This window comes from Chiloscyllium punctatum, chromosome 41 (assembly GCF_047496795.1).
Source record: "Chiloscyllium punctatum isolate Juve2018m chromosome 41, sChiPun1.3, whole genome shotgun sequence".
Taxonomy (NCBI): Eukaryota; Metazoa; Chordata; class Chondrichthyes; order Orectolobiformes; family Hemiscylliidae; genus Chiloscyllium; species Chiloscyllium punctatum.
Genome location: NC_092779.1, coordinates 43,973,041 through 44,000,694, shown reverse-complemented (window position 1 = coordinate 44,000,694; position 27,654 = coordinate 43,973,041). Strand labels below are relative to the sequence as shown.

Below are 27,654 nucleotides of genomic sequence, written 5' to 3'. Positions count from 1 at the left end.
ATATGAGGAGATCAAGTTAACTGGTCTTGTATTCACTGTTTTGAAGAATGAGAGAGGATTTCACTGAAACATAGAGTTCAGTCAAGGCTGGACACACTAGAACACAAATGGTGTTTCCCTGGCTTGTGCGAGGTGTTTGGAGGTGGTTGCAGAATGAAGGGTCATGGTCTCTGGATACCGGATAGGCCTTTACTGACCAAGGTGAGGAAAGATTTCTTTTCCCAAAGGATGTTGAATTTGTGGCAATCTCAACAATAGAAGGCTGTGGCAGCATGTCACTGAATATGGTTAAGGAAGAAATAAATATATTTCTAGAAATTAAAGGCAACAAGAAATAGGAGAGGAAGCAGGAATGTAGTGTTAATGTAGAGATAAAGGATCAACCATAATCATGTTGAATAATAAAGCAGGCACAATGGGCTGAATGGCCTACTCCTATTTTCTATGTTTCTGAGAATCATGAGGAAGCTGGAGTGACACATGAACTGGTTAGTGTGAATTGGTCTGGTTCTGCGTTTTTATAACCTATGTAATCCTAGTTAATCATCTCCTCATTCTCCTTCATTCACAACACCCAGGCCCTTCACCATAAATAGTATGAAAACATAATTTGATATAACATTAATTACATGCTCCTTACAGACACAAACAGCTGATTAGGAACTAATTATAATTATAATCACCACCAGTACCTACCCTGCCCTCATTTGAGTGATTTGGAGATGCCGGTGTTGGACTGGGGTGTACAAAGTTAAAAATCACATAACACCAGGTTATAGTCCAATTAAACCTGTTGGACTATAACATGGTGTTGTGTGATTTTTAACCTCATTTGAATACCAGAGACTTTGATTCTCATACTATACTAGACTAGAATAATCTATATCGTGTAGAAGATATTACACTGCAGCTGATTCCAACTTTTCAGTGCTGAATATTATGTATTAGAACGTAGAACATAGAAAAGTACAGCACAGAACAGGCCCTTAGGCCCACAATGTTGGGCCGAGGTTTAATCCTAATGTAAAATATAATAACTTAATCTACACATCCCTCAACTCACTGCTATCCATGTGCATGTCCAGCAGTTGCTCAAATGTCCCCAATGACTCTGCTTCCACCACCACAGCTGGCAATACATTCCATGCATTCACAACTCTCTGCGTAAAGAACCTACCTCTGACATCTCCGCTATACCTTCCTCCTAATATCTTAAAACTATGACCCCTTGTGGTAGTCAGTCCTGCCCTGGGGAAAAGTCTCTGGCTATTCACTCTATCCACGCCTCTCATTACCTTGTATACCTTGATCAGGTTACCCCTCTTCCTCCTCCTCTCCAGAGAGAAAAGTCTGAGCTTAGTCAACCTCTCTTTGTAAGACAAGCCCTCCAATCCAGGCAGAATCCTGGTAAACCTTCTTTGCATCCTCTCCAAAGCCTCCGTATCCTCCTATAATAGGCAATCAGAACTGGACACAATATTCCAAGTGTGGTCTCACCAGGAACTTGTAGAGCTGCAGCAAAACCTCACGGCTCTTAAACTCGATCCCCTGTTAATGAAAGCCAAAACACCATATGCTTTCTTAACAACCTTATGCACTTGGGTGGCAACTTTGAGGGATCTATGTACTTGAACACCAAGATCCCTCTGTTCCTCCACACTGCAAAGAATTCTGTCTTTAATCCTATATTCAGCATTCAAGTTCAACCTTCCAAAATGCAACATTTCGCAATTAACAGGTTGAACTCCATCTGCCATTTCTCAGCTCAGCTCTGCATCCTGTCTATGTCGCGTTGCAGCCTGCAATAGCCCTCGATACTATTAACGGCACCTTTAACCTTTGTGTCATCGACAAATTTACTAATCCATCCCTCAACCTCCTCATCCAAGTTACTTATAAAAAATACAAAGAGCAGAGGCCCAAGAACAGAGCCCTGCAGGACTCCACTCACCACTGACCTCCAGGCAGAATGCTTTACATCTACAACCACACTCTGCCTGGAGGTCAGCCAACCAATTCTGAATTCAGATAGGTAAATCTCCCTGTATCCCATACCTCCTGACTTTATGAATGAGCCTACCATGGGGAATCTTATCAAATGCCTTGCTGAAGTCCATACACTACATCCACTGCTCGAACTTTGTCGACCTGTCTTGTCACCTCCTCAAATAACTCAATAAGAATTGTGGGGCATGATCTGCCCCTCACAAAGCTATGCTGACTGCCTTTAATCACTCTATGCTTTTCCAAATAGTCATAAATCCTATCCCTCAGAATTCTTTCCAAAACCTTGCTGACCACAGACGTAAGACTGACTGGTCTGTAATTGCCAGGGATTTCCATATTCCCCCTCTTGAAAAGAGGAACAACATTCGCTTCCCTCCAGTCCTCCAGTATGACTCCCGTGGAGAGTGAGGAAGCAACGATCTTCGCCAGCAGCTTAGCAACCTCCTTTGTTGCTTCCCGGAGCAACCTAGGATAAATCTGGTCTGGTCCTGGAGACTTATCAATCTTAATGTTTGCCAAAATTTCTAGTACATCAACTTCATCAATCTTGATGTGTTCAAGCCTGTTTCCCAGCTCCTCAAAGTTCTCATTCACAACAAGGTCCCTTTTGTGAAGTTAAAAACTCATTTAGGGCTTCCCCGATGTGCTCAGACTCCATGCACAAGTTCCCTACGCTATCCCTGACCGGCCCTACCTTCTTCCTGAACGTTCTCTTATTCCTCACTTATGAGTAAAATGCCTTCCTCGCAAGCCTTTTTCATGCCCCCTCCTGGCTCTCAGTCCATTTCTGAGCTCCTTTAATATTGAAGAAAGCATGTAAGCACAGTCTTTCATAATTCACAGCATTCCTTCAAAAATATTTTCAAAATGTTTATTTTTGATTGAAATCCTTCACGTGCTTTGTTTACTTCTATGCCTATGAGGAATGAGCTGTAATAACTGGCTTGATCTTTGTATTTTATTCCAAAAATCACTGGAGTCAGGAAAAGTCCCAGATGATTGGGAAATCCCAGATGATTGGGTAACCCCTTTATTCAAGAAAGGATCAAGACAAAAGACTGAAAATTATAGGTTGATTAGTCTAACCTTGGTTGTAGGTAAAATCCTAGGATCCATCGTTAAGGATGAGATTTTTAAATTCTTGGAAGTGCAAGGTTGGATTAGAACAAGTCAGCATGCATTTAGTAAGGGGAGGTAGTGCCTGACAAACCTGTTAGAATTCTTTGAAGACGTAACAAGTAGGTTAGACCAGGGAAACCCAGTGGATGTTATCTACCTAGATTTCCAAAAGGCCTTTGATAAGGTGCCTATTGGGAGGCTGCTGAGTAAGGTGAGGGCCCATGGTGTTTGAGGTGAGCTACTGGTATGGATTGAGGAAGTTGGGATAAACGATTCTTCTTTGAAATGGCAGCTAGTGACAAGTGGTGTCCCACAGGGTTCAGTGGGGCCGCAGCTGTTCACTTCATATATTAATAATCTGGATGAAGGGACTGGGGCATTCTGGTGAAATTTGCCGATGATACGAAGTTAGGTGGACAGGCAGGTAGTTCTGAGGAGGCTGCAGAAAGATTTAGACAGTTTACGAGAATGGTCCAAGAAATGGCTGATGAAATTCAATGTGAGCATATGTGAGGTCTTGCACTTTGGGGAAAAAAGAATTGAGGCATGGACTATTTTTTAAATGATGAGAAAATTCATAAAGCCAAAGTACAAAGGGATCTGGGAGTGCTAGTCCAGGATTTTCTAAAGGTTGACTTGCAGGTTGAGTCTGTGGTTAAGAAAGCAAATGAAATGTTGTCATTTATCTCGGAGGGTTGGAATGTAAAAGCAGCAATATGCTACTGAGACTTTATAAAGCTCTAGTTAGCGCCCACTTAGAATACTGTGTCCAATTCTGGGCCCCACACCTCAGGAAGGACATACTAGCACTGGAACATGTCCAGTGGAGATTCACACTGATGATCCCTGGAATAGTAGGCCTGACATATGATGAATGGCTGAGGATCCCTGGATTGCATTCATTAGAGTTTAGAAGGTTGAGGGGAAATCTAATAGAAACTTACAAGATAATGCATGGCTTAGAAAGGGTGGACGATGAATTCTTGGCAGTGTGGAGGAACAGAGGGATCTTGGTGTTCAAGTACATTTATCCCTCAAAGTTGCAACCCAAGTGGATAGGGTTGTTAAGAAAGCATATGGTGTTTTGACTTTCATTAACGGGGGATCGAGTTTAAGAGCTGCGAGGTTTTACTGCAGCTCTACAAGTTCCTGGTGAGACCACACTTGGAATATTGTGTCCAGTTCTGATCGCCCTATTATAGGAAAGATATGGAGGCTTTGGAGAGGGTGCAAAGAAGGTTTACCAAGATGCCTGACCTGCTGCACTTTTCCAGCAACACATTTTCAGCTCTGATCTCCAGCATCTGCAGTCCTTACCAGGATGCTACTCAGACTGGAGGGCTTCTCTTACGAAGAGAGGTTGACTAAGCTTGGACTTTTCTTTCTGGAGAGAAGGAGGAAGAGAGGTGACCTAATCGAGGTATACAAGGTAATGAGAGGCATGGATAGAGTCAATAGTCAGAGACTCTTCCCCACGGCAGGACTGACTGGCATGAAGGGTCATAGTTTTAAGATATTAGGAGGAAGGTGTAGAGGAGATGTCAGAGGTAGGTTCTTTACGCAGAGAGTTGTGAGCGTTTGGAATGCGTTGCCAGCGGTGGTGGTGGAAGCAGTGTCATTTGGGACATTTAAGCAACTGCTGGACAGGCACATGGATAACAGTGAATTGAGGGATGTGTAGTTTAGGTTATTTTATTTTAGATTAGGAATAGTTCTTGGCACAACATCGTGGGCTGTGAAGGGCCTATTCTGTGCTGTACTTTTCTATGTTACATACCACAGTATTCCTAGCCTCAGACCTGCTGTTATAGGCACGGCATTTATGTGGTGAGTTTAGTTGAGTTTCTGGTCAATAATAACCTAATGACAGTAGCGGATTCAGTGATGGTAACACCATTGAATGTAAAGGGGCAGTGGTTAGATAATCTTTTATTGTCATAGCTTGACTTCAGTGTAGCACGAATGTTATTTGCCTCTTGTCAGCCCAAGCCTGGATATTGTCCAGACTTCATTGCATTTCGACATTGACTGCTTCAGTGCCTGATGAGTTGTGAATGGTGCTGAACATTGTGCAATCATCAGCGAACATTCCCACTTCTGGCCTTATGATGGATGGAATGTCATTGATGAAGCAGCTGAAGATGGTCAGGCCGAGGACAATACCCTGAGGAACTCCTCCAGAGATGTCCTGGAGTTGAGATGACTGACCTCTAACAATCATCACCATCTTCTACGTATCAGGTATGACTCTTAACCACCGGACAGTTTGCCTCCGCCCTGCCCACACCCCCATCCTCAGATTTCCATTGATGCCAATTTATCAGCTCTCCTTGATGCCAAACCTGGTCAAAAGCAACCTTCATGTCAAGGGTTGTCAATCTCGCCACACCTGAGTGTTGAAACAGCTTACGTCAGTGAAAATGGCTCAATAATGGCAAGTCAGTGATCCCAGTGCTGTATACATTGGAGGCACCATTTGTTTTTCCAGAATACTAGATCCACTGATTTCTCTTGATTTGTGTACAATCCATTTTCTGAAACACTATCCTGGTTTATTTTGTAGTTTGCGATGTTTACTGCCATTCATAAACATTACACTCTAGAAGATTGGGAGAAGTTTGCAGCATCGCATCCAGAATGCCTTGAGGTATTTGAAAACTTTTTTTTGAGAAAATTTGTACTCTGCTCTGCTGTGCTCTGCTATTTGTATTTTGAGTTAAGTCCTTGGTAGGGTGCTTTGTAAATTTCACTTGCACTCTTTTGATGATTTGGGTTTGGGTGGGGGTTAAAGGGAAGATAATTCTCCCCTCAGTAGGGGATGAATGGTGCTAAAACGTAATCTTAGTCCTCAGAGTGGATGGAATGGAAAGCCAGATTTGCTCTTGAGTATTGAGGTTCAGTTTCATGTCAGAACCTACTCCAGATTATAGTTGGACCGTACATTTCTGCTCTCTAATGCCTGAGCGACACATGACCATAAACGTTACAAATGTGTCTTTTGACAGAAACTGTTCCTATCAGCAGGGTTTGCGTAATTAGTACTTGATATGGAGGTCAGTGAGACCCGAAAAGATTGAAAAGGAACAGAAAAATATTTGAAGCATGCTGACCTTGAAACCTAAATTCTTGAAGTGCATTTCCAATGGAAAGAATTCCAGGCCACCTGTGAATTTGTTAGGATAATCACAATGCCCTTTCAATCAGCAGTCAGATGAATCATTCATTCTCTTTCTTTCTGTCCTTCAGCATGTAGCTGTTAGCTCAGGCACTGGTCAGAAAGACTTGGACAAGCTTTACACAATTGTGGAAACAATCCCAGCCATCAAATTCATCTGTCTGGATGTTGCAAATGGTTACTCAGAGTACTTTGTCGAATCAGTTAAAACTGTCCGGGCTAAGTTTCCGAAACACACAATTATGGTGAGTATCATATCCACACAAAACAACTGGTGAAACATCTTCTCGCGTATTAAATTATTGTGGCAGACAGTCACTGTGTGATCCAACATTGCGTGCGTGAATGTGATTCCGTTGTCTTCCCCAACACATTTCCAATTCAGTCAAGTTGAAAAGCTGGAAAATCCTTTGTGGTCGACAATGGTTGCCAAAAGGAAGGAGGGTAGACTGCACTGAAGCATTGATGAAATTCAAGACCACTGACCTGGTACAAGTCATGTTATTCAGTTTGATATTTCTGAAACTGTAGCACATATTTCCAGATAATGAGGATTAACAAGGCATTTATCAACAAGGTCATATGGCAAAAGTAAAGAAAGCTAACCAGCTATAATTATAACAGAAACAAAGCACTGCAGATGCTGGAGATCAGAAATAAACCAAAGTGTTGGAGAATTTTGCCAGTCATCACCTCCGGTGAGAACATGAATCAGAGTATCTTATGGATAATTGGAGTTACAATTAGAATCCCTATAGTACGGAAACAGGCCATTTGATCCAACAAGTCCACACCGACACTCTGAAGTGTTCTCAGACCCATTCCCCTACACCAATTACTCTAGACTTCTCTTAACGAATGCACCTAACCTCCGTGTCCCTGAACACTATGGGTAATTTAGTATGGCCAATTCACCTAACCTGCACATCTTTGTACAGTGGGAGGAAACCAGAGCACCCAGTGGAAACCCATGCAGACAAGGAGAGAATGTGCAAACTCAACACACAGTTGCTCGAGGTTGAAATTGAACCAGGTCCCTGTCACTCTGACGCAGCAGTACAAACCATTGAGCCACTGTGCTGCCCCAAACAAAGGCGGGAATGGTCAGGAAATGCTCCTGATGAGTTCTTTATGGGTTTTGTTTAAATGAGTAAATAATGAGGGTGCGTTAATAGGCTGGGGGCAGCAATCAGTGTCTGAGCAAGAGACTGGCTTTCCTGTCCTTGCTTACACTCAATCTGTCTTCTTTCCCAACCATCCCCAAATTTCAATTGTGCACTTAAGACTTGAGTCCTCAATAATCATGGAAAACTGGAGGGAGGGTTGACCTTTCAGCAGCAGTCAAAATCTCTGCATTACTGTGGCTGAGCAGAAAAGCTACTGCCTTTGATTGGCTCACGAGGTGGGGCTTCCACACATGGGATCTCCATTCCAGGGGATGGTCTCTTATTGGCCATGCCATTGCCTGATTGGCATGTGATTCAACAGGCCATCATGAGAAGAGGCAGTGTGGGAGTTCAGCTGATAGATTAGACCCCCTACATGTTAAGGTTCTGATGGCTGATAAAATAAAATGATGGTTCAACCGTCAATGGTTGATGAGTTAAGTGGTGAATCAGCTTACCATTTTCTGATAGATTTTCCTTGTGTAATTTTGCTGACAGTCATTTTCTTGGCACACAAAGACGTGCTTTTTAAATATAATATGGCTGCTTTTCTACTTTTGAGTCCTTATTTAATTTGTTTGGTCATTTTTGTCTTTTCAAACTAAAGGCTGGTAATGTGGTGACTGGGGAGATGGTGGAAGAGCTTATTTTATCAGGAGCTGATATCATCAAAGTGGGCATCGGACCAGGTAAGTGAATAAAGTAATAGGTAATGAGGGAATAAAATACTGTGAAGTGTTACTTGGGCCGGTTTCCATTTAGAGTCGTAGTCCTACAGCATGGAAACAGACCTTTCGGTCCAACTCGTCCTTGCCAACCAGATATCCTCAACTGACCTCGTCCCATTTGCCAACATTTGGCCCATATCGCCCTCAATCCTTTGTATTCATATACCCATCTAGATGCCCTTTAAATGTTGCAGTTTTACCAGCCTCCATCACTTCCTCTGGGAACTCATTCTATAGACGTAACACTGTGGAAAAGTTGCTCCTAGGTCCCTTTTAAATCTTCCCCTCTCACCCTAAACCTATGTCCTCTAGTTTTGGACTTTGCCATCCTGGGGGAAGACCTGGCTATTCACCCTATCCATGCTCCTCATGATTTTATAAACCTTTCCAAGGTCACTCCTCAGCCTCTGACATTCTAAAGAAGACAGCCCCAGCCTATTTAGCCTCTCCCTATAGCTGAAACCCTCCAACCCTGGCAATGTTCTTATCAAAATTTAGAGTGTAGGTTTGCTTGCTGAGCTGTAGGTTTGATATCCAGACGTTTCATTACCTGGCTAGGTAACATCATCAGTGGCGACCTCCAAGTGAAGCAAATTCCTATCAAAATTTCTGAACCCTTTCAAGTTTCACAACATCCTTCCTATAGTAAGGTGACCAGAATTGCGCACACAATTCCAGAAGTGACCTAACCAATGTCCTGTACAGGTGCAACATAACCTCCCAACTTCTATACTCAATGCACTGACCAATAAAGGAAAGAATACCAAACTCCTCCTTCACTATTCCTGTCTACCTGTGACTCCTTTTATAAGGAATTATGAACCTGCACTCTAAGGTCTCTTTGTTCAGCAACACTCCGTTTGTAAGCATTCACTGAAAAATGCGGTTACTTTATTTATTTTTATTTTTTGACATTCTTTGACGAATGACATAACCTTGATTAGTATAGTATCTGGTCAGTAGTCTGTACCAGCAACATGAAGCAGGTTTGAAACATGTACAACATTGTATAAAGTTGTACAACATTTTCTATAAAAGTCACTTAAAGTGCTTTTGTGTGCATTTTTGTGTCAGTGTATTGAGAAGTGTTGTACAGACAGAGCTGCATAGACCATGAATGCCCACAGCTTGATCACTAATCCTTTGGTGTGTTTAACCTTCACAGCTAAAGCCCAATATAGTCCCTGAGCCCTGACCATCAGGCTCTCAAATCCAGATAATTCAATCACATTTATGTATGTATTTTTTATTTGCTCTTCGTGTTGTAATATTGTTAATTGGATAATCTGAAGTCAGAACACCAGATCTATTGGCAACAGTGGCTGGAGACAGAGACATTTATTAGCAGAATGAATTTAAACATGTGGTTGAGACTTTCTTTTGGATAACATCGGAAGTCACACAACCCCAAATTGTAGTCCAACAGGTTTGTTTGAAATCACAAGCTTTCGAAGTACCACTCCTTCGTGTGGTGAAGTCACAAAGTATTTCATGTAACTTCTCTTTATACAATTAATTTTTTAAAAATATGGGATATTAACACCTCCCCATTATCACTACTGTACAAGTGGTGCACGTGTCTCTCATTTCCCTGTAACTTTGTTGAGAGTGCTGAAGAGAGGGTTTGAGAAGAGACTGGCAGGTGTCATAACAGAGAATCCAAAAGTCTTCCGTAAGAAGTAACAGTATGTAGTATGGAGGGTCAGGGCTGATTTTGAGAGATTGCAAAAATGATTTACAAGAATGGTTCCAGATTAAAAAACTTCAGATATGTGGATAGATTAGAGGAGTTGGAGATTTGTGCCTTTTAAAAGAAATTAGGTATGTACTTGAAGTGAAAACATTCTCAGGTGTAGGCTATCAGGAAAGGCTGGACAGGTAGGACAAACTTGAGTTGTTCTTGCAGAGAGCCGTTTTGGCTTCCCTTCGTGCTGAGGGCATTCTAGTTATACTGTCCTGCTCTTTATGCTTGAATAATACTCCAATATTGTGATTCTCTGACTCCTGTCAAATTCAGCTTTTTTTCTTTGGAGTACTTTTTGAGAAATCAGACAGTTGCCAGGTCAGGCCACACTCCAGGACTAGAAATCTAAACTTCCCTTATCACCCTTAATGGGCGGCATGGTGGCACAGTGGTTAGCACTGCTGCCTCACAGCGCCAGAGACCTGGGTTCAATTCTCACCTCAGGCACCTGTCTGTGTGGAGTTTGCACATTCTCTGTGTGAGTTTCCTCCGGGTGCTCCGGTTTCTTCCCATAGTCCAAAAATGTGCAGGTTAGGTGAATTGGCCATGCTAAATTGCCCGTAGTGTTAGGTAAGGGGTAAATGTAAGGGAATGGGTCTGGGTGTGTTGCTTGGAGGGTCGGTATGGACTTGTTGGGCCGAAGGGCCTGTTTCCACGCTGTAAGTAATCTAATCTAATCACCCACCCCCTGCCTCCGAAAGTGTACCTTTTGTAAATCAAAGCCCTCTTGCCAACTGAAATTGATGTGAAAAGCCCATTGCAGAACACACATTGTGTGTGGATAATTCTCATTGTCTTCCCTCAACCAGAACTACAAAAATAATTAATTGGCCTACGTTTACTTGTCATTGTAGGGATCTTTATGCGCAATTGGCCCCCATCATTTTCCATTCAACATCAGTGATAACAAATTATCAATTATTTTGAGAATTCATGGAACTATCATTAAAAGACATAAAGGCATGTTTTTATTCTTTGTTGGTGTAAACTATTTTAAAATCTTTCTAGGTTCTGTGTGCACGACTCGGATTAAAACAGGAGTTGGTTACCCTCAGCTGAGTGCAGTTATCGAATGTGCCGACTCTGCCCATGGCCTTAAAGGACACATCATCTCTGTGAGTGACACACTTAATATCAGTTAAACCAGTTAGCTTTAGGGAATGGACTTGATAAATTAATAGAACTTTATTTGGTTGGATATCTTGTATTCAAGAAGGGTGTTTTGGGAATATATTCAAATATACAAAAATGGACTACAGTGTTTAAGAGGGTGGCTCCCCATCACCACCTTAAGGACAATTAAGGATGGTCAATAAATGCTGGCCTCGCCAGTGACACATGCATTTTGTAAATAAAGATGTTTTAAAAACCATAGTTTGATCATTTAGGTGGTTTAAGAGCGATCTGCTTATTTCACTTGTTTATGGTAATTTTGCATAAGTTTACTGCCATTTCCTGTAAATGCATTGCTTTTTGTTTGATTCATTGATAATGCCTACATTACACCCTCTAATCAGAGTGGCTGTGATGATTAAACTATAGACTGGAATGCATTATGTTAACAATGAGGTAACTATTAAGATGAAAGCTACTTAGACCCATTGTGATCAAAATTATATTAAGGCCTGTAATAGGAAAGCATGTGCAGCTTGTCATTATCCAAACCTCAATATAGTCCAGAAAAGATACATGATGCAGAATAATGTGACATAAGGAAACTTACGTTCGTGTGTTGAGATAATTACCACATAAAACTTTGTAAAGATCCTTCTGGAGCCTGAGCTGTCTGTCACTGCCTTGAAGTACAGAGAATTTTGAAAATTATCGTCTAAGTCTCTGGTATGTCTTCTCTTGGGATAAGTGTTGAGGAGCTCTCAATCAGGGAATGCAAGGATAAAAGGATACAAATTAACATCCATTAAAGTTAATAGATGGAAAATAATCCCATCTGCATGTACCAAAGTACATTCCCACAAAAAGGCAAGGTAATAAAGCCAGAGTTCTCTGGATGTCAAAAGAGATGGAGAGTAATAAAAGCAAAAGCTGGAGAAATTCAGTTGGAAGCATTGTGGAGAGAAGTAGAGCTAATATTTCAAGTCCAGTTCTGTTCTGTAACTATTCTGAAGTTCTAAAGAAGTGTCTTTGGAATTGATGCTGCAAGACCTGCTGAGTTTTTCCAGCATTTTGTATTTTTATTTTAGATTTCCAGCATCTGAAGTATTTGTTTGTACTTTAGGTGGAGAGTAAGGTGAGGCAGAGAAAGATGGTAATACAAGTGGGAACCAGACTGAATATAGGAAGTGCGAAAAACAAACAGAAAATATAAAAAGAGCCTAAACAGCAGAAAATACATATAATACATATCTCCTATAGGAAGATTGGGATTGATTTGAGCTTAAAGGGGATTTATGCACAGAGGCAGTGAGCATAATTGAGAGGATAAATGAGTACTTTGCAGCTGTCTTCACCAAATGGTATAATCCAAGCTGATAATGATACAGGAGAAGTCAGATCACAGAGTGAAACTATAGACAATGAATTTTATTTTTCTTTTCGATTACTCCAGAGGTCAGTTATTGAACATATTCACAAAGAGGCTGCCAAGGCACTTTTTAACCAAAGAATATAGAAGTTTTTTTAATCAAAAGAAAACCATAAACTATGTTACACTTTACACAAATTGTTTGAAACAATCTTATTCCAAATATCCAAAAGAAAGATGCAATACTTTTAACTCAATAACAACCTTACAGATATTCAAACATCCGTGAACAGTAACCTTCGCTCCATACTAAAATTTCTTGCTCAACTGGCATGATTGTAACTAGTTTCTGGAGCTTTCTTCCTACTAAATTCTAAACACTTTCAGAGCAAACATGAGTCATCCATAAACTCAGCTTGCAACAATTTTCTGACCAGCCTTCTAAAAAGACCGGTCTTCACTCTTTACTACTCATAGACTTTGAAACTCACTGACTATCCTTTCTGCCTTTGTGCCAATTAGGTACCTTGTGGCTACATAACTGAACAATTTTCTTTTTTGTTAAAATACATTGAAATGTGAACTGTCAGCTCTAATCCAATGCTGTATTCCTTCATGAAAAATGCATGCAAAAATAATCCTGATACATTCAGGCACCAAAACTGTCAAACTTATAAATTTAAAAATCACACAACATCAGATTATAGCCCAACAGGTTTATTTGGAAGTACTAGCTTTTGGAGTGCTGCTCCTTCGACAGTTACTTAGTGGGACAGGATCATAAGACATAGAATTTATAGCACAACATCATAGTGTCATGCAACTGATATGATATATTGAACAAACATAAATTCTGTGTCTTATAATCCTGCCCTCCTAGCTACTTGACAAAGGAGCAGCGCTCTGAAAGCTAATAATTCCAAATAAACCTATTGGACTATAACCTGGTGTTGTGTGATTTTTAACTTTGTCCACCCCAGTCCAACATGGCAGCTCCTCATCAAACTTGTAAATAAAATTACAACCAGGGTAAACTTTCTCAGCGCCTGAACATGGGCAGTGCTGAGGCAGTTGGGAAAAATGGTGAGATTGGAGAATGAGATTCTTGACATTGTGAAGAAAATATGACTTTGCACCCAACGTTTGAATGGCATGATGAGAATCTTGCTAGAGAGCAACAAGAGGCTTATTTGCATGCATTAACAGCTCATTATTCTCACCTTATTCATATTCACCTTACTATTCTCCCAATTGATGAAGAAGAACCAGATTCTGACAATTCCTGACTTTGACTCCAGGTTGTAGCTTGCTCCTCCATTTCTCCATCTTGGCCAGCAGTCCCTAGCACCTCATGGTATGATCCACGGGCAGTGGCCACCAAATCCATGGACATTGGCATTCGACACACACCAGCCTCATATCATTACGGCACATCTCCAAATCATTTAAGCTACAGTTCTCAACTCCAAATGCTTTGGACCATTTTGACATCTTACATTGTGATGCTGCTGCCAGGCTACTTTGTATACGGGGATTGGAGCAGGGTGGGCTCTTTGCTTGCTCCCTTAGTGCTCACTTACTCTGTGCCTACTTGATGCTCACAGCATCTCTGCCTTTTTGGACATTGGGGTGCTTCATTTAGAACTTAGAAGCTCACTGTAATGTTCTACTTTCCAGTTCAAACAAAATTCAAAGCGGCAATAAATCTAATACCATCTCAATGGTATGTCCTAACACAGCAGCAGGACAGAACCTGCAGAGGCTTAGCATAGTGGTATCTAGTTGCCCTAGAAGCTCTTAACATTGACTGTGGGCCCCATGAAATCTCATGGCACCCCATTCCCTCCCCAGTTATTGCTTCCTCCACAAAGAGGAACGGTTTCTTCCAATCAATTCTATCTATGCCCTTCATAACTTTGTATACCTTGATCTGAACCCCAACCCCCACAACCTACTCTGCTCTATGGAAAATGACTGCAGCTTAACTAGTCTGTATTCATAGCTGAATTGTTCTAGCACACATCTTGGTGAATCTCTTCTTGCACCCTCTCTTGTGCAATCTCATCATTTCTGCAGTGTGGCAACCAAAACTGCGTACACTCCTCCAACTAGGCAGGAATGGGTACTGTAGATGCTGGAGATAAGAGTCAAGATTAGAGTGGTGCTGGAAAAGCACAGCAGGTCAGGCAGCATCCGAGGATCAGGAAAAATCAATGTTTTGGGCAAAAGCCCTTCATCACACTCCTCCAGCTGTTGCCTAAATAACATCTCATACAATTCCATCATCATTTCCCTGCCCTTGCATTCAGTGCCTACACTAATTAAGTTAGTGCCTTTTTTATATATAGGTATTTTTATTGAAGAAAAAGGAAACTTTTTAAACATTTTTTTTACAAACTGACAAAATAACGCAAACAAATTAAAAACACTAATATACAATTAAATATTAAATAAATAATAACCAAAACCAAAGCATATGATAAAATATCTTACATTACTGAAAAAAAGACATAGTAATTAAATAATGAAGTACATGCTCAGAATGAATTAACATCAAGTCATAAGAAAACCCGTATTCATATGGGATTCCTCCCCCGGGGCCCCTGGACCAGCCAGAACCACTACCACAACTATTTAAAAGCCCTTGACGATATGGCCGAAATATCTGTATATAATTCAGGAAGGGCTGTCATATTTTATAGAATAATTCAGTTTTTTGGTGCACCATATTTGTAAGGAAGTCAAGGGGAATACATTCCATGATTAATCTGTGCCAGTTCGAAAGCCCTGGAGGGTCCTCAGCTACCCAGTTTACTAAGATATTTTTCCTTGCACAAAAGGAGAAAATGGAAAATAATTTCCTCCCGTGCACATCCAGGCAGGACAGGTTCGAAAAGCCCAGGAGGAGATACTGGATCTACTCCAATTTCTGCTCCCAAGATTTCTGTCAGAGCATTTGCTACTCTGATCCAGTATTTGCGGATCTCATGACATGTCCATAAGCAGTGTGTGAGAGTGCCCACTTTTATTTTACATTTAGGGCACATTGGAGATGCTCCTGCCCTAAATTTTTGCCAGTCGTTCCAGTGCTATTTGAGTCCCAGGGAGTATCTTTAATGGAATACCTTGGGTTCTATTACAAATGGAGATCTTTCTGGCATTTTCCCAGATGCCATCCCACATTTCTGAAGGGAATTCCAACCCCAATTCTTGATTCCATGTTTTAAACAATTGTTCAATTTCTTTCGATACTTCCTTCTATAATGACTGATTAAAGAGTTCTGACCGACTGTGGACCCATTGGCCATAACACTCTTCTTTCCCTATCCGATTTATAAGAGCTATCTAATAATGTGGTCTTCTTCTGGATATAATCTCGAATTTGGAAATACCAAAAAAGGTCTCCATAGGCAGTCCAAATTTCTGGTGCAGCTGTTCAAAAGACATCATAACCTCCCCATCGAACAGATCCCCTAAGCAAGAAATACCCCTGGACCTCCAGGTTTTAAATGTAGTGTCTGTGTGCCCTGGTTGAAGATCCCATTCTCCCACTATAGGAGTATAAGGAGAGTTTTTTTTTGTGAATTACCCTTGTCTTGCCGCATTATCTTCCAAGCTTTAAGGATTTTACAATGGTCGATAATAACTTTCACCTTATTTAAAAATAAGAGATTAATGAGGGGACACTTTGCTTGAGAAGCCTCGATGTCCAGCCAGATTGATTGCGGGTCACACGAGACCCAGTCGGCTACATAGCTTAATAGAGAACTCAGCTGGTACTTCCTAAAGTCTGGAAAATCCAGTCCTCTCCTTGCTTGTGGAAACTGCAGCTTCTTTAATTTAATAAGGGGCCGTTTATGATTCCAAATGAAAGAACCAAGCCAACCGTATAGTTTACACAATGCCGGCCTCGGCAACATCACGGGGAGCATTCTCATAGGGTATAAGAGACGAGGCAAAATATTCATTTTAATTAGAGCTATTCTACGTAGCCACGATATCAGGAGATCCCCCCCCCAGCGTTGAAGGTCCTGCCTTATCCTCTCTAATAGGTGCACAAAATTGGCTTTCTACAGCTGACCAAATACTGGGGTGATAAAAATACCTAAATATCAAAAACCCTCCAGAAACTACCGATAGGGAAAGCAAGACCCATCCGATAAATTGGACATACTAGCGAAGCCACCCAACGGCATTGCCTCCGATTTTGTGAAATTGATTTTGTAACCTGAGAACGCTCTAAATAAATTGATTACTTGGATCAAGCGGGGCACGGATATCAAAGGATTACTTAGAAAAAGGAGAACGTTGTCTACGTAAAGGGTAATTTTAAGTTTACCCAAACCAACCCTCTGAGCCATTGTATTAGAATCAACCCGTATAGCTTCTGCTAGTGGTTCAATAATTAGCGTGGGTAATAATGGTGAGAGAGAACATCCCTGACAACAGCCCCTACCACACTGAAGCTATCCGAGCCTAAACCATTAGTAACAACGGCTGCTTTGGGTTCATTGTACAATATTGAGACCTATTTGATCATTAATGTACACTTTAAGCATCAAAGGCCCCAATAGACAATAGGTGCAGGAGTAGGCCATTCTGCCCTTTGAGCCTGCACCACCATTCATTATGATCATGGCTGACCATCCTCAATCAGTATCCTGTCCCTGCCTTATCTCCATAACCCTTGATTCCACTCTCCTTGAGAGCTCTATCCAACTCTTTCTTAAACGAATCCAGAGACTGGGCCTCCACTGCCTTCTGGGGCAGAGCATTCCACACACTGGGTGAAGAAGTTCCTCCTCATCTCTGTCCTAAATGGCCTACCCCTTATTTTCAAGCTGTGTCCTCTGGTTTGGGACTCAACCGTCAGCGGAAACATGTTTCCTGCTGCCAGAGTGTCCAATCCTTTATAATCTTGTATGTCTCAATCAGATCCCCCTCAGTCTTCTAAACTCAAGGGTATACAAGCCCAGTCGCTCCAATCTTTCAACATAAGATAGTCCCGCCATTCCAGGAATTGACCTCGTGAACCTACGCTGCACTCCCTCAATAGCCAGAATGTCTTTCCTCAAATTTGGAGACCAGAACTGCACACAGTACTCCAGGTGTGGTCTCACCAGGGCCCTGTACAGCTGCAGAAGAACCTCTTTGCTTCTATACTCAATCCCTCTTGTTATGAAGGCCAGCATGCTATTAGCTTTCTTCACTACCTGCATGCTTGCCTTAATTGACTGGTGTACAAGAGCACCCAGATCTCTTTGTACTGCCCCTTTACCAAACTTGACTCCATTTAGGTAGTAATCTGCTTTCCTGTTCTTGCCACCAAAGTGGATAACCATACATTTATCTACATTAAACTGCATCTGCCATGCATTTGTCCACTCACCTAACCTGTCCAGGTCACCCTGTAATCTCCTAACATCATCCTCACACTTCACCCTGCCATCCAGCTTTGTATCATCAGCAAATTTGCTAATGTTACTATTAATATCATCTTCTATATCATTAATATATATTGTAAAAAGCTGCAGTCCCAGCACTGATACCTACGGTACCCCACTGGTCACTGCCTGCCATTCCGAAAGGGAGCCATTTATCACTACTCTTTGTTTCCTGTCAGCCAACCAATTTTCAATCCAAGTCAGTACTTTGCCCCCAATACCATGCGCCATAATTTTGCTCACTAACCTCCTACGTGGGACATTATCAAAGGCTTTCTGAAAGTCCAGGTACACTACATCCACTGGATCTCCCTTGTCCATCTTCAGAGTTACATCCTCAAAAAATTCCAGAAGACTAGTCAAGCATGATTTCCCTTCATAAATCCATGCTGACTCTGACCTATCCTGTTACTGCTATCCAGATGTGTCGTAATTTCATCCTTTATAATAGACTCCAGCATCTTTCCCACCACTGAGGTCAGACTAACTGGTCTATAATTTCCTGCTTTCTCTCTCGCTCCTTTCTTAAAAAGTGGTACAACATTAGCCACCCTCCAATCCGCAGGAACTGATCCTAAATCTACCGAACTCTGGAAAATAATCACCAACGCATCCACGATTTCCCGAGCCACCTCCTTCAGTACCCTGGGATGTAGACCATCAGGCCCCGGGGACTTATCAGCCTTCAGACCTAACAGTCTCTCTAACATCATTTCCTGCCTAATATAAATTCCCTTAAGTTCAGGTCCTTCAGCCACTGTTACCTCTGGGAGATTGCTTGTGTCTTCCCCAGTGAACACAGATCTGAAGTACCAATTCAACTCTTCTGCCATTTCTTTGTTCCCTGTAATATATTCCCCTGTTTCTGTCTTCAAGGGCCCAATTTTAGTCCTAACTATTTTTTTCCATTTCACATACCTAAAAAAGCTTTTCCTATCCTGCTTTATATTTTTGGCCAGTTTACCTTCGTACCTCATTTTTTCTCTGCGTATTTCCTGCTTCGTAATCCTCTGTTGTTCTTTATTAGCTTCCCAGTCCTCCGTTTTCCCACTCATCTTTGCTATGTTATACTTTTTCTCTTTTGACTTTATATGCTTCTTAACTTCCCTGTTGTATGTCGCTGGACACTGGCTTCAAGTCATGTCGCCTGCCACTAAACCAACTTTGGATCCAATTCGCTAAATTGCCTCACATCACATTGTATCCTGCAGTCTGATCTGTTACCCTGATGCACTTTTACAGTATGATCTGCCTAGTAAAGCATGTAAGACAACATTTTACACTGTACCTTGGCACATGTGACATTTAATAAATTAAATCAAATCAAACAAAGCTATGCTAATTATCCTTGCCTCTCCACGTGGAAATTAATTCTATTTCTCATACTTTTTTCCACTAGATTCCCTTCCACAGATGTTAGATCCACAGAGCTATAGTTCCCTGGTATATCCCTACCACATTTCTTGAATAATGGTTCCATACTAGCTGTCATCCAGTCCTCTGGCACCTCACCTGTGTCCATAGAGGACTTGAAAATCAATGTCAAATCCGCTGAAATCTCCTTTGTTGCCTTCCATAAAGCAGGGTACTGTTCCATCATTTGTAACACTTTTAAGTCCTTGCTTAAAATACACTCCTGAATATCTTTAGAATTCCCATTTAAGCCTTTCACACTTTATCCATCCCAGTTAATATTGGGAATATTGGTTCTGAAATCTAACAACCCTTTTTTGATAATTTATGGGATGTGGGCTTTACTGGCTAGGCCAGCATTTATTACCAAGAGTCACTCTCATCGCAGTGGGTCTGGAGTCAAATGTAGGTCAGATTAGGTAAGGATGGAAGATTCCTCCCCTAAAGGACAATCTTGAGCCAGATGGGTTTTTCCAACAATCAACAATGGTTCCATGGTCATCATTAGACTCTTAACCTCCAGATAGTTACCACAACACAATACGTTTTAAAGTTGTTATGGAAAAAAAGAGAAAGATGGTCTGCCAAAAAGGGTTTTGGTTTGGGATGAGGCAGATTTTATTAAAATAAGGCAAGGTCTGGCAAAAATACTGAGAACAGCTACTGGAGGGTAAATCTACAGTAAACCCTTGAGTCATTCAATAAGTTACTGGGGGAGTAATGATTCATCATTTTCCCTTTAGAGTGAAATGTAGGAGCAACAAACCAAGAGAATCATGGATATCTAGGAACTTTCAGGCCTGGACAAAAAGAAAAAGAAAGACGTATAACGGGAGCAAGACAATGGAGACCTTAGAGAAGTATAGCAAATGCTGGGGGATCTCAAGAAAGCAATTAGAGCAGTGAGAGGGCATGAGAACACACTGGTAGCAAGATTAAGGACAATCCCAAGCTATTCTACAAGTCATACAAGGAAGAGAATAACCAAGGAGTGAGAAGAACCTTTTAGAAACCAAGGGGACAGTCCGTGTGTGAAGCTGGCGGACATTAATATAGGTTAAATAAGTACTTCACATCTGTCTTTACTCCGGAGAAGGAGGAGGTAAGTTCAGAATTTGAGAAAATTGTGTTGAACAGATTGATATAATAGCAGCAAGGAGGTATTGGAGGGTTTGGCAGATTTAAAAGTGGACAAGGACTTGTTAATGATAGTGTTATAGAACAGAGGGATCTAGCGGTGCAGGTACATAATTCTTTGAAGTTTGGTCACATAGACAGGGTGGTTAACAAGGTGTTTTTCGTGCTTGCCTTCATTTCTCAGTCCTTTGAATATAGGAGTTGGGAAGTCACATTAAAGTTGTACAGGACATTCATGAAGCCTCTTCTGAAATACTATGTCCATTTCTGGTCGTCCAGTTTATAGAAAGGATATTATCAAGCTGGAGAGGATACAGAAGAGATTTACCAGGAAAACCCTGAAGTTTTCTATAGGTATGTCAGGAATTAAAGAATAACTAGAGTAAGATTAGGGCCGGTCAAGGACAGTAATGGGAAGTTCTGCGTGCAGTCCAAGGAGATAGAAGAAGTGCTAAATGAATATTTTTTTGTCAGTTTTCACACAGGAAAAAGGCAATGTTATTGAGGAGAATACTGAGAGACTAGATGGGATGGAGCTGTTAGAAATTCTGGAAAGTGTGAAAATAGATAAGTCCCCTGCACCAGATGGGATTTATCTTAGGATTCTCTGGGAAGTAGGGAGGAGCTTGCACAGCCTTTGGCTTTGATCTTTGTCATGATTGTCTACAGGAATAGTGCTAGAAGACTGGAGAATAGGAAATGTCCCCTTGTTCAAGAAGGGGAGTGGAGACAACCCTGGTAATTACAGAGGAACCTCAATTATCCAAATGTGATGGGCGGACTCTATTTCATTCAGATAATTGATTACTCAGATTTTATCTTAAACAAGGGAAGCCATATTGATCGAACACTGTGCTCTACCGGAGAATTTGTTTAAATCTATAATTTTAATGAGTCTTCTATTTAAACAAGCTAATCTTTACATTCTGCAAGTTGCATAAATACTGTACTGTATATGAAATCCCAGCATTAAACAAAGTTCTGAGTAACTTCTACGATCGCAAGAGCATTTGTCAGTTTCTGGGAGCTCAGTGTCACGATAGAAAGACAGAAGCACCGCCTCACGCATAGGTTTACTTTCTCTGCCTTTTTTTTCATGAATGGCCCTAGTAAAGTGACAGCAATACTGTAAAACACTTACTTTTGCAAAGGGCTGTGTGTAACTAACCCTTACCTAAAAAAAATCCAGTTGCTGATGGTTGTGTTGCTTGTGCTTCTTTGTTTTTGCCAGTATTTTCACATGTTCTTCAGTCCAGGTAAATCGAATACCTCTTTGATGTAATGTTTTTGCGGGACCTCGAGATCTTCGGATAATCCGAAATCCAGATAATCGATATTTGGATAATCTAGGTTCCTCTATACTTTGGTTGTGGGTAAAGTGTTGAAAAGGATTATACAAGATAGGATTTATAATCTAGAAAGGAAAAATGTGATTAGGGATAGTCATTGTGGTTTTGTGAAGGGTAGGTGGTGCCTCACAAACCTAATTGAGTTCTTTTAGAAGGTGACCAAACAGTTGGATGAGGGTAAAGCGGTTGATATGGTATATATGGATTTCAGTAAAGCATTTGATAAGGTTCCTCATGGTAGGCTATTGCATAAAATATGGAGGCATGGGATTGAGGGTGATTTAGCAGTCTGGATCAGAAATTGGCTAGTTGTCAGAAGACAGAGGGTGGCGGTGGTTGATGGGAAATATTCATCCTGAAGTTTAGTTATTGGTGTACCACAAAGGATCTGTTTTGGGTCCACTGCTGTTTGTAATTTAGAAAAATGACCTGGATGAGGATGTAGAAGGATGGGTTAGTAAATTTGTGGATGACACTAAGGTCATTGGAATTGTGGACAGTGTGGAAGAATGTTGCCGGTTTCAGAGGGACATAGATAAGCTGCAGAGCTGGGCTGAGAGGTGGCAAATGGAGTTTAATGCAGAAAAGTGTGAGGTGATTCACTTTGGAAGGAGCAACAGGAATAGAGTGTACTGGGCTAACAGTAAGAATTTGGTAGCGTGGATGAGCAGAGAGATCTGTGTCCATGGGCATTGATCCCTGAAAGTTGCCACCCAGGTTGATAGGGTTGTTAAGAAGTTGTATGGTGTGTTAGCTTTCATTGGTAGAGGGACTGAGTTTCGGAGCCATACGGTCATGTAGCAGCTGTACAAAACCTTGGTGTGGCCGCACTTGGAGTAATGCTAGCTTGAGAGGTGACTTAATAGAGATGATCAGATAGGGTGGATAGTGAGAGCCTTTTTTCTTGGGTGGTGATGGCTAGCACAAGGGGATACAGCTTTAAATTCAGATATAGGACATATGTCAGAAAGTGGTAGGGACATGGAACATCTTGCCTGCAACTACTAGACTTGTCAACTTTAAGGGCATTTAAATGATCATTGGATAAACATATGGATGAAAATGGAATAATGTAGGTTAGATGGACTTCAGATTGGTTCCACAGGTCAGCGCAACATTGAGGGCCAAATGGCCTGTATTGTGCTGTGTTGCTCTATATTCTATGTTCAATGATGTTGCCAGGTATGGAAAGTTTGCGTTATAAAGGAAGGCTGGATAGGCTGGGACTTATTTCAGGAGAAAGTGAGGACTATAGATGCTGGATATCAAAGGTGAAAAGTGTGGCGCTGGAAAAGCACAGCCGGTCAGGCAGCATCCGAGGAGCAGGAGAGTCGACATTTCGAGCATAAGCTTGACTCCTGATGAAGATGCTGCCTGACTGGCTGTGCTTTTTCAGCACCACAAGTTATGATTGGGACTTATTTTACTGGAGTGTTGGAGGTTGAAAGGCGACCTGATAGACATTTATAAAATAATGAGAGGTATAGATACAGTTAATGCTGGTTGTCTTTTCAAGACTAGGGGACATATTTTTAAGGCGAGGGGAAAAAGATTTTAAAAAAGACATGAGAGGCAATTTTATTTTACACAGAGGGTGGTTTGCAAGTGGAATGAACTTCCTGAGGAAGTGGTGGATGAGGGTACAATTATAATGTTTAAAAGACACTTGGATGAATAGGAAACATTTGGAGGATATGGGCCAGGAGCAGGTAGGTGGGACTAGTTTAGTTTGGGATTATGTTCAGTATGAACTGGTTGGCTGAAGGGTCTGTTTCCATGCTGTATGACTCTCTGACAAATCCTCATGACTGAATGAGTTGTATCCCAGGCTGCTGTGGGAGATGAGGGTGGAAATTATAGGGGACCTTACCCAAATTTTCGAATCCTCTCTGGCCACAGGGGAATACTGGAGGACATGAGGACAGTTAATATAATTCTACTTTACAAGAAAGGTGATAGAGATAGACCAGAGAGCTATAGACCAATGAGTCTGACAGCAATAGAAAAAAGTGAAGGAGAAAATTAATCTCCATTTAAAAAGGCAAGGTTTGATCTGCGATAGTCATACCTAAAGAAGCTAGTGGCATTTTCTGAGGTAGTGAGGAAGTGTTTGGATGAGGGTAAGACAGTTGAGATAGTTTATTTGGATTTCACCAAGGCCTTTAACAAGGTCCCATAAGAGAAATTGATAAAGAAGGTAAAAACTTATGGGATCCAGGGTAGCATGGCAAATTGGATCCAAACTGGCGTGGTAACAGGAGGCAGGCAGTGGCAAAAGGCTTTTTGTGTGACTGGAGCTGGTTTCTCATTGCTGGCTAGGCCAGCATTTATTGCCCATCCCTAATTGCGGGGATGACAGTTAAGAGTCAACCACATTGCAGTGGGTCTGGAGTCGCATGTGGGCAAGACCAGGAAACAGTGGACATTAGTGAACCAGATGGGTTTCTCCTTCAATCAACAACAGATTCATGATGATTATTAGATTCTTAATTGCAGGTTTTTTTTCATTGAATTCAAATTAGACCATCTGTGATGGCAGGGTTTGAATGAGGGTGAGCAGAATGTTACTGGGTCTCTGGATTAACAGTCCAGTGATGATATCACTAGGCAGTTGCCTCCCATAATGCAGTGGCATAGCACAGAGATCGGTGCTCGGTCTCTTATTAGTGATGTAGATGAGAATGTGGGGGAGAGCAGGGATGATAAGTAAGTTCTGGATTAGTGGTGCTGGAAGAGCACAGCAGTTCAAGCAACATCCAAGGAGCAGCAGATAACAAAGATTGGCTGAGTAGTTGACAGGAGGAAACTTTTAAGGTTACAAGGGATATGAACTGATTATTCATATTGGCAGATGAGTAGAAGCTAGAATTTAACTCTGATATAAAGGATCAAGGGAGTATTTGATGAATGGCAAGACACTAGGAGGCTCAGAAGAACAGAGGGATCTTGGGATGCTTGTCCATAGATTCCTGAGGATGGCAGCACAGGTTAATAGTGTGGGTAAGAAGGCATGTGGTCACTTGCCTTGATCAGATAGGTAAAAACAATAACTGCAGATGCTGGAAACCAAATTCTGGATTAGTGGTGCTGGAAGAGCACAGCAGTTCAGGCAGCATCCAACGAGCAGCGAAATCGATGTTTCGGGCAAAAGCCCTTTCGAAACGTCGATTTCGCTGCTCGTTGGATGCTGCCTGAACTGCTGTGCTCTTCCAGCACCACTAATCCAGAACTTGCCTTGATCAGTTGTGGCATAGCTTATAAGGAGAAAGTGAGGACTGCAGATTTTGGAGGTCAGTTTAAGCCTGAAACATCGATTCTCCTGCTCCTCGGGTGCTGCCTGACCAGCTGTGCTTTTCCAGCATCACACTCTTATAAGATTATAAGAGCAGGAGGACATGTTAGAGCTGTGCAGAACTTTGAGGTCACAGCAGGAGTACTGTATGCAGTTCTGGTCATCACATCTACAGGAAGGATGTGATTGCACTGAAGAGGGTGTAAAGGAGATTGAGCAGGATATTGTCTGGAATGGAACTTTTCAGCTCTGAACAGAGAGTCTGGATAAGCTCGGGTTCTTTTCTTTCAAGTGGAGAAGATTGGAGGATGGGGGTGACCCGATGGTGTATAAAATTGAGGTGCATGGATAGGATGAATAGAAAGTAGCTGTTCCCCTTAGTTGAAGGGTCAGTAAGAAGGGGTATACTTTTAAAGTGATAGGCAGTTGGCTTAGAGAGGATTTGAGGAAAAACATTTTCACTCAGAAGTGATGGGGCCTGGAATGCACTGTCTGGGAACATAGTTGAGGTGGGAACCCTCACAACTCATTCAGGTTTTTTTTAAAGTGTCAGAACATTCAAGGCTGTGAGCCTAACGCAGGACATGGGACTCGTACATATGTGGTAATATATACTTGGGGGGTATAGACTTGAGGGGTAAAAGGGTCTCTTTACTGTATGATTCTATAACTCAGTGGAGGATGAGGCTCCGTAAGCATTCCGTTCCTCTATAATGGGGGATCCCAACACATCAGAGAAAATGATAAGGCTCAGCATTCCTAACAGTCTTCAGCCAGAAGCACCAAGTGGATAATTCTTCTCAGCATCATCCTGGGATTCTCAGAATCATTGATACCAGTCTTTAGCCAATTCAAATACATCCATATGATGTTAAGAAATAGCTGAAAGCACTGGATAATGCAAAGGCTATGGGCCCTGACAATAATCCAGCAATGGAACTGAAGACACATGCTCCAGAATTTGCTGCATTCCTAGCCAAGCTGTTCCAGTACAGCTACAGTACTGGAATCTATCCACCAATGTGGATAATTGCCCAGGTATGTCCTGTACCCAAAAGAAAAGGACAAATCAAATCCAGATAACTACTGCCCCTTCAATCTACTCTTAATAAAGTGATGAAGGCATCTTCCACAGTGCCAATAAACATCCCTTGCTTGCAATAATCTGCTCACTGATGTTTAGTTTGGGTTTTCCATGGCCACTTAGCTGCTGACCTTATTTCAGCCTTTGTTCAAATATGGATGAAAAAGCTCAATTTCAGAGTGAGGTGAGTGTAACGATCCTTGACATCAAGGCCATATTTGATTTGAGTGTGACATTAACGAGCCCGAGCAAATCTAGTATCAATGGGAATCAGGGGATCAGACTCCACTTGACACAAAGGAAAATGGATGTGGTTGTTGGAGGTCAGTCATCTCCACTCCATGACATCTCTGCAAGAGTTCCTCAGGTTAGAATCCTCGGCCTAATTATCTTCAGCTGCTTCATCAATGACCTTGCCTGACCAAAAGTGGGGATGATTCCTGATGACTGCGCAATACTCAGCAATACTCATAACTTGTCAAAATACTTTATTTATCAAGTATACTTTATCAAGATGCTTTAATGCCCAAATGCAGCAAGACCTGGACAGTATACAGGTTTGGGCTGATAATTGGCAAGTAACATTTACACCACACAAGTGTCAGGCAATGACTACCTCTGAGAAGAGAGTGTCTAACCAGCAGTCCTTAACATTCAGTGGCATTATCATCACTGAATTCCCCCGAATATCACCATTCTGGGAGTTACCATTCATCAGAAACTGAACTGGACTGGTGTAAGTACTGTGGTTACAAGAGCAGATCAGAGGCTAGGAACCCTGCAGTAAGTAATTCACCTGATTCCACAAAGCCTGTCCACTATCGACAAAGCACAAATCAGAAATATGATCCATTTGTCTCGATGAGGACTGGGAAAAATGTTATGATCTTGCTGAATCTCCTTGTACTTGATTAGATTGCTCAGCATTATACTGTGATGCACAATGTCAAGACACACTTCTGTTCGTTAATTTAAAATAAATTGAATATTTTAAAAAGTAGTCTTAATCTCGAGTGCAGCAGTCCATTTGATACGTACGGTGAAAGTAAAGCCACTGAAAACAATCACCCGAAACATATAGGTAGAGCAAACACAAGTCACTGTGATTTAGATTGCCAATGTCTATCTTATATAACACTGTGCCTGTATGACTATACATAACGCACACTTAACCAACTAAATACCTACTAGGAACTCTGTAACTAATTAAAATATAAAATAATATTAATAATTCTATATTTTCAAGAACTAAACCATTATTAAAAATCACACAATACCAGGTTATAGTCCAACAGATTTATTTGGAAGCAGTAGCTTTCAGAGCACTGTTCCTTCATCAGGTGATTGTGGAGAATAACTTTGTAAGACACAGAATTTATAGAAAAGGTTTAGTGTGATGTAACTGAAATTATATATTGAAAAAGACCTGGATTGTCTGTTAAGTCTCTCATCTTTTAGAATGACCATGTAGGTTTCAGTTCTTTCATATGTAAATCGCAAAACATTCTCAAGTG

At 41.4% G+C, this 27,654-nt stretch overlaps 1 protein-coding gene across 1 annotated transcript in view; it reads left to right on the top strand.

The window, feature by feature from the left end:
• Positions 1–27,654, top strand: part of gmpr (guanosine monophosphate reductase) — a 105,802-nt gene that overhangs the window by 51,582 nt on the left and 26,566 nt on the right. Inside the window, exons 3-6 of the mRNA XM_072560818.1 lie at positions 5,690–5,773; positions 6,373–6,546; positions 8,075–8,156; positions 10,948–11,054. Coding sequence (XP_072416919.1) covers positions 5,690–5,773; positions 6,373–6,546; positions 8,075–8,156; positions 10,948–11,054 — 447 coding nt within the window. The remainder of the gene's footprint in view (positions 1–5,689; positions 5,774–6,372; positions 6,547–8,074; positions 8,157–10,947; positions 11,055–27,654) is intronic.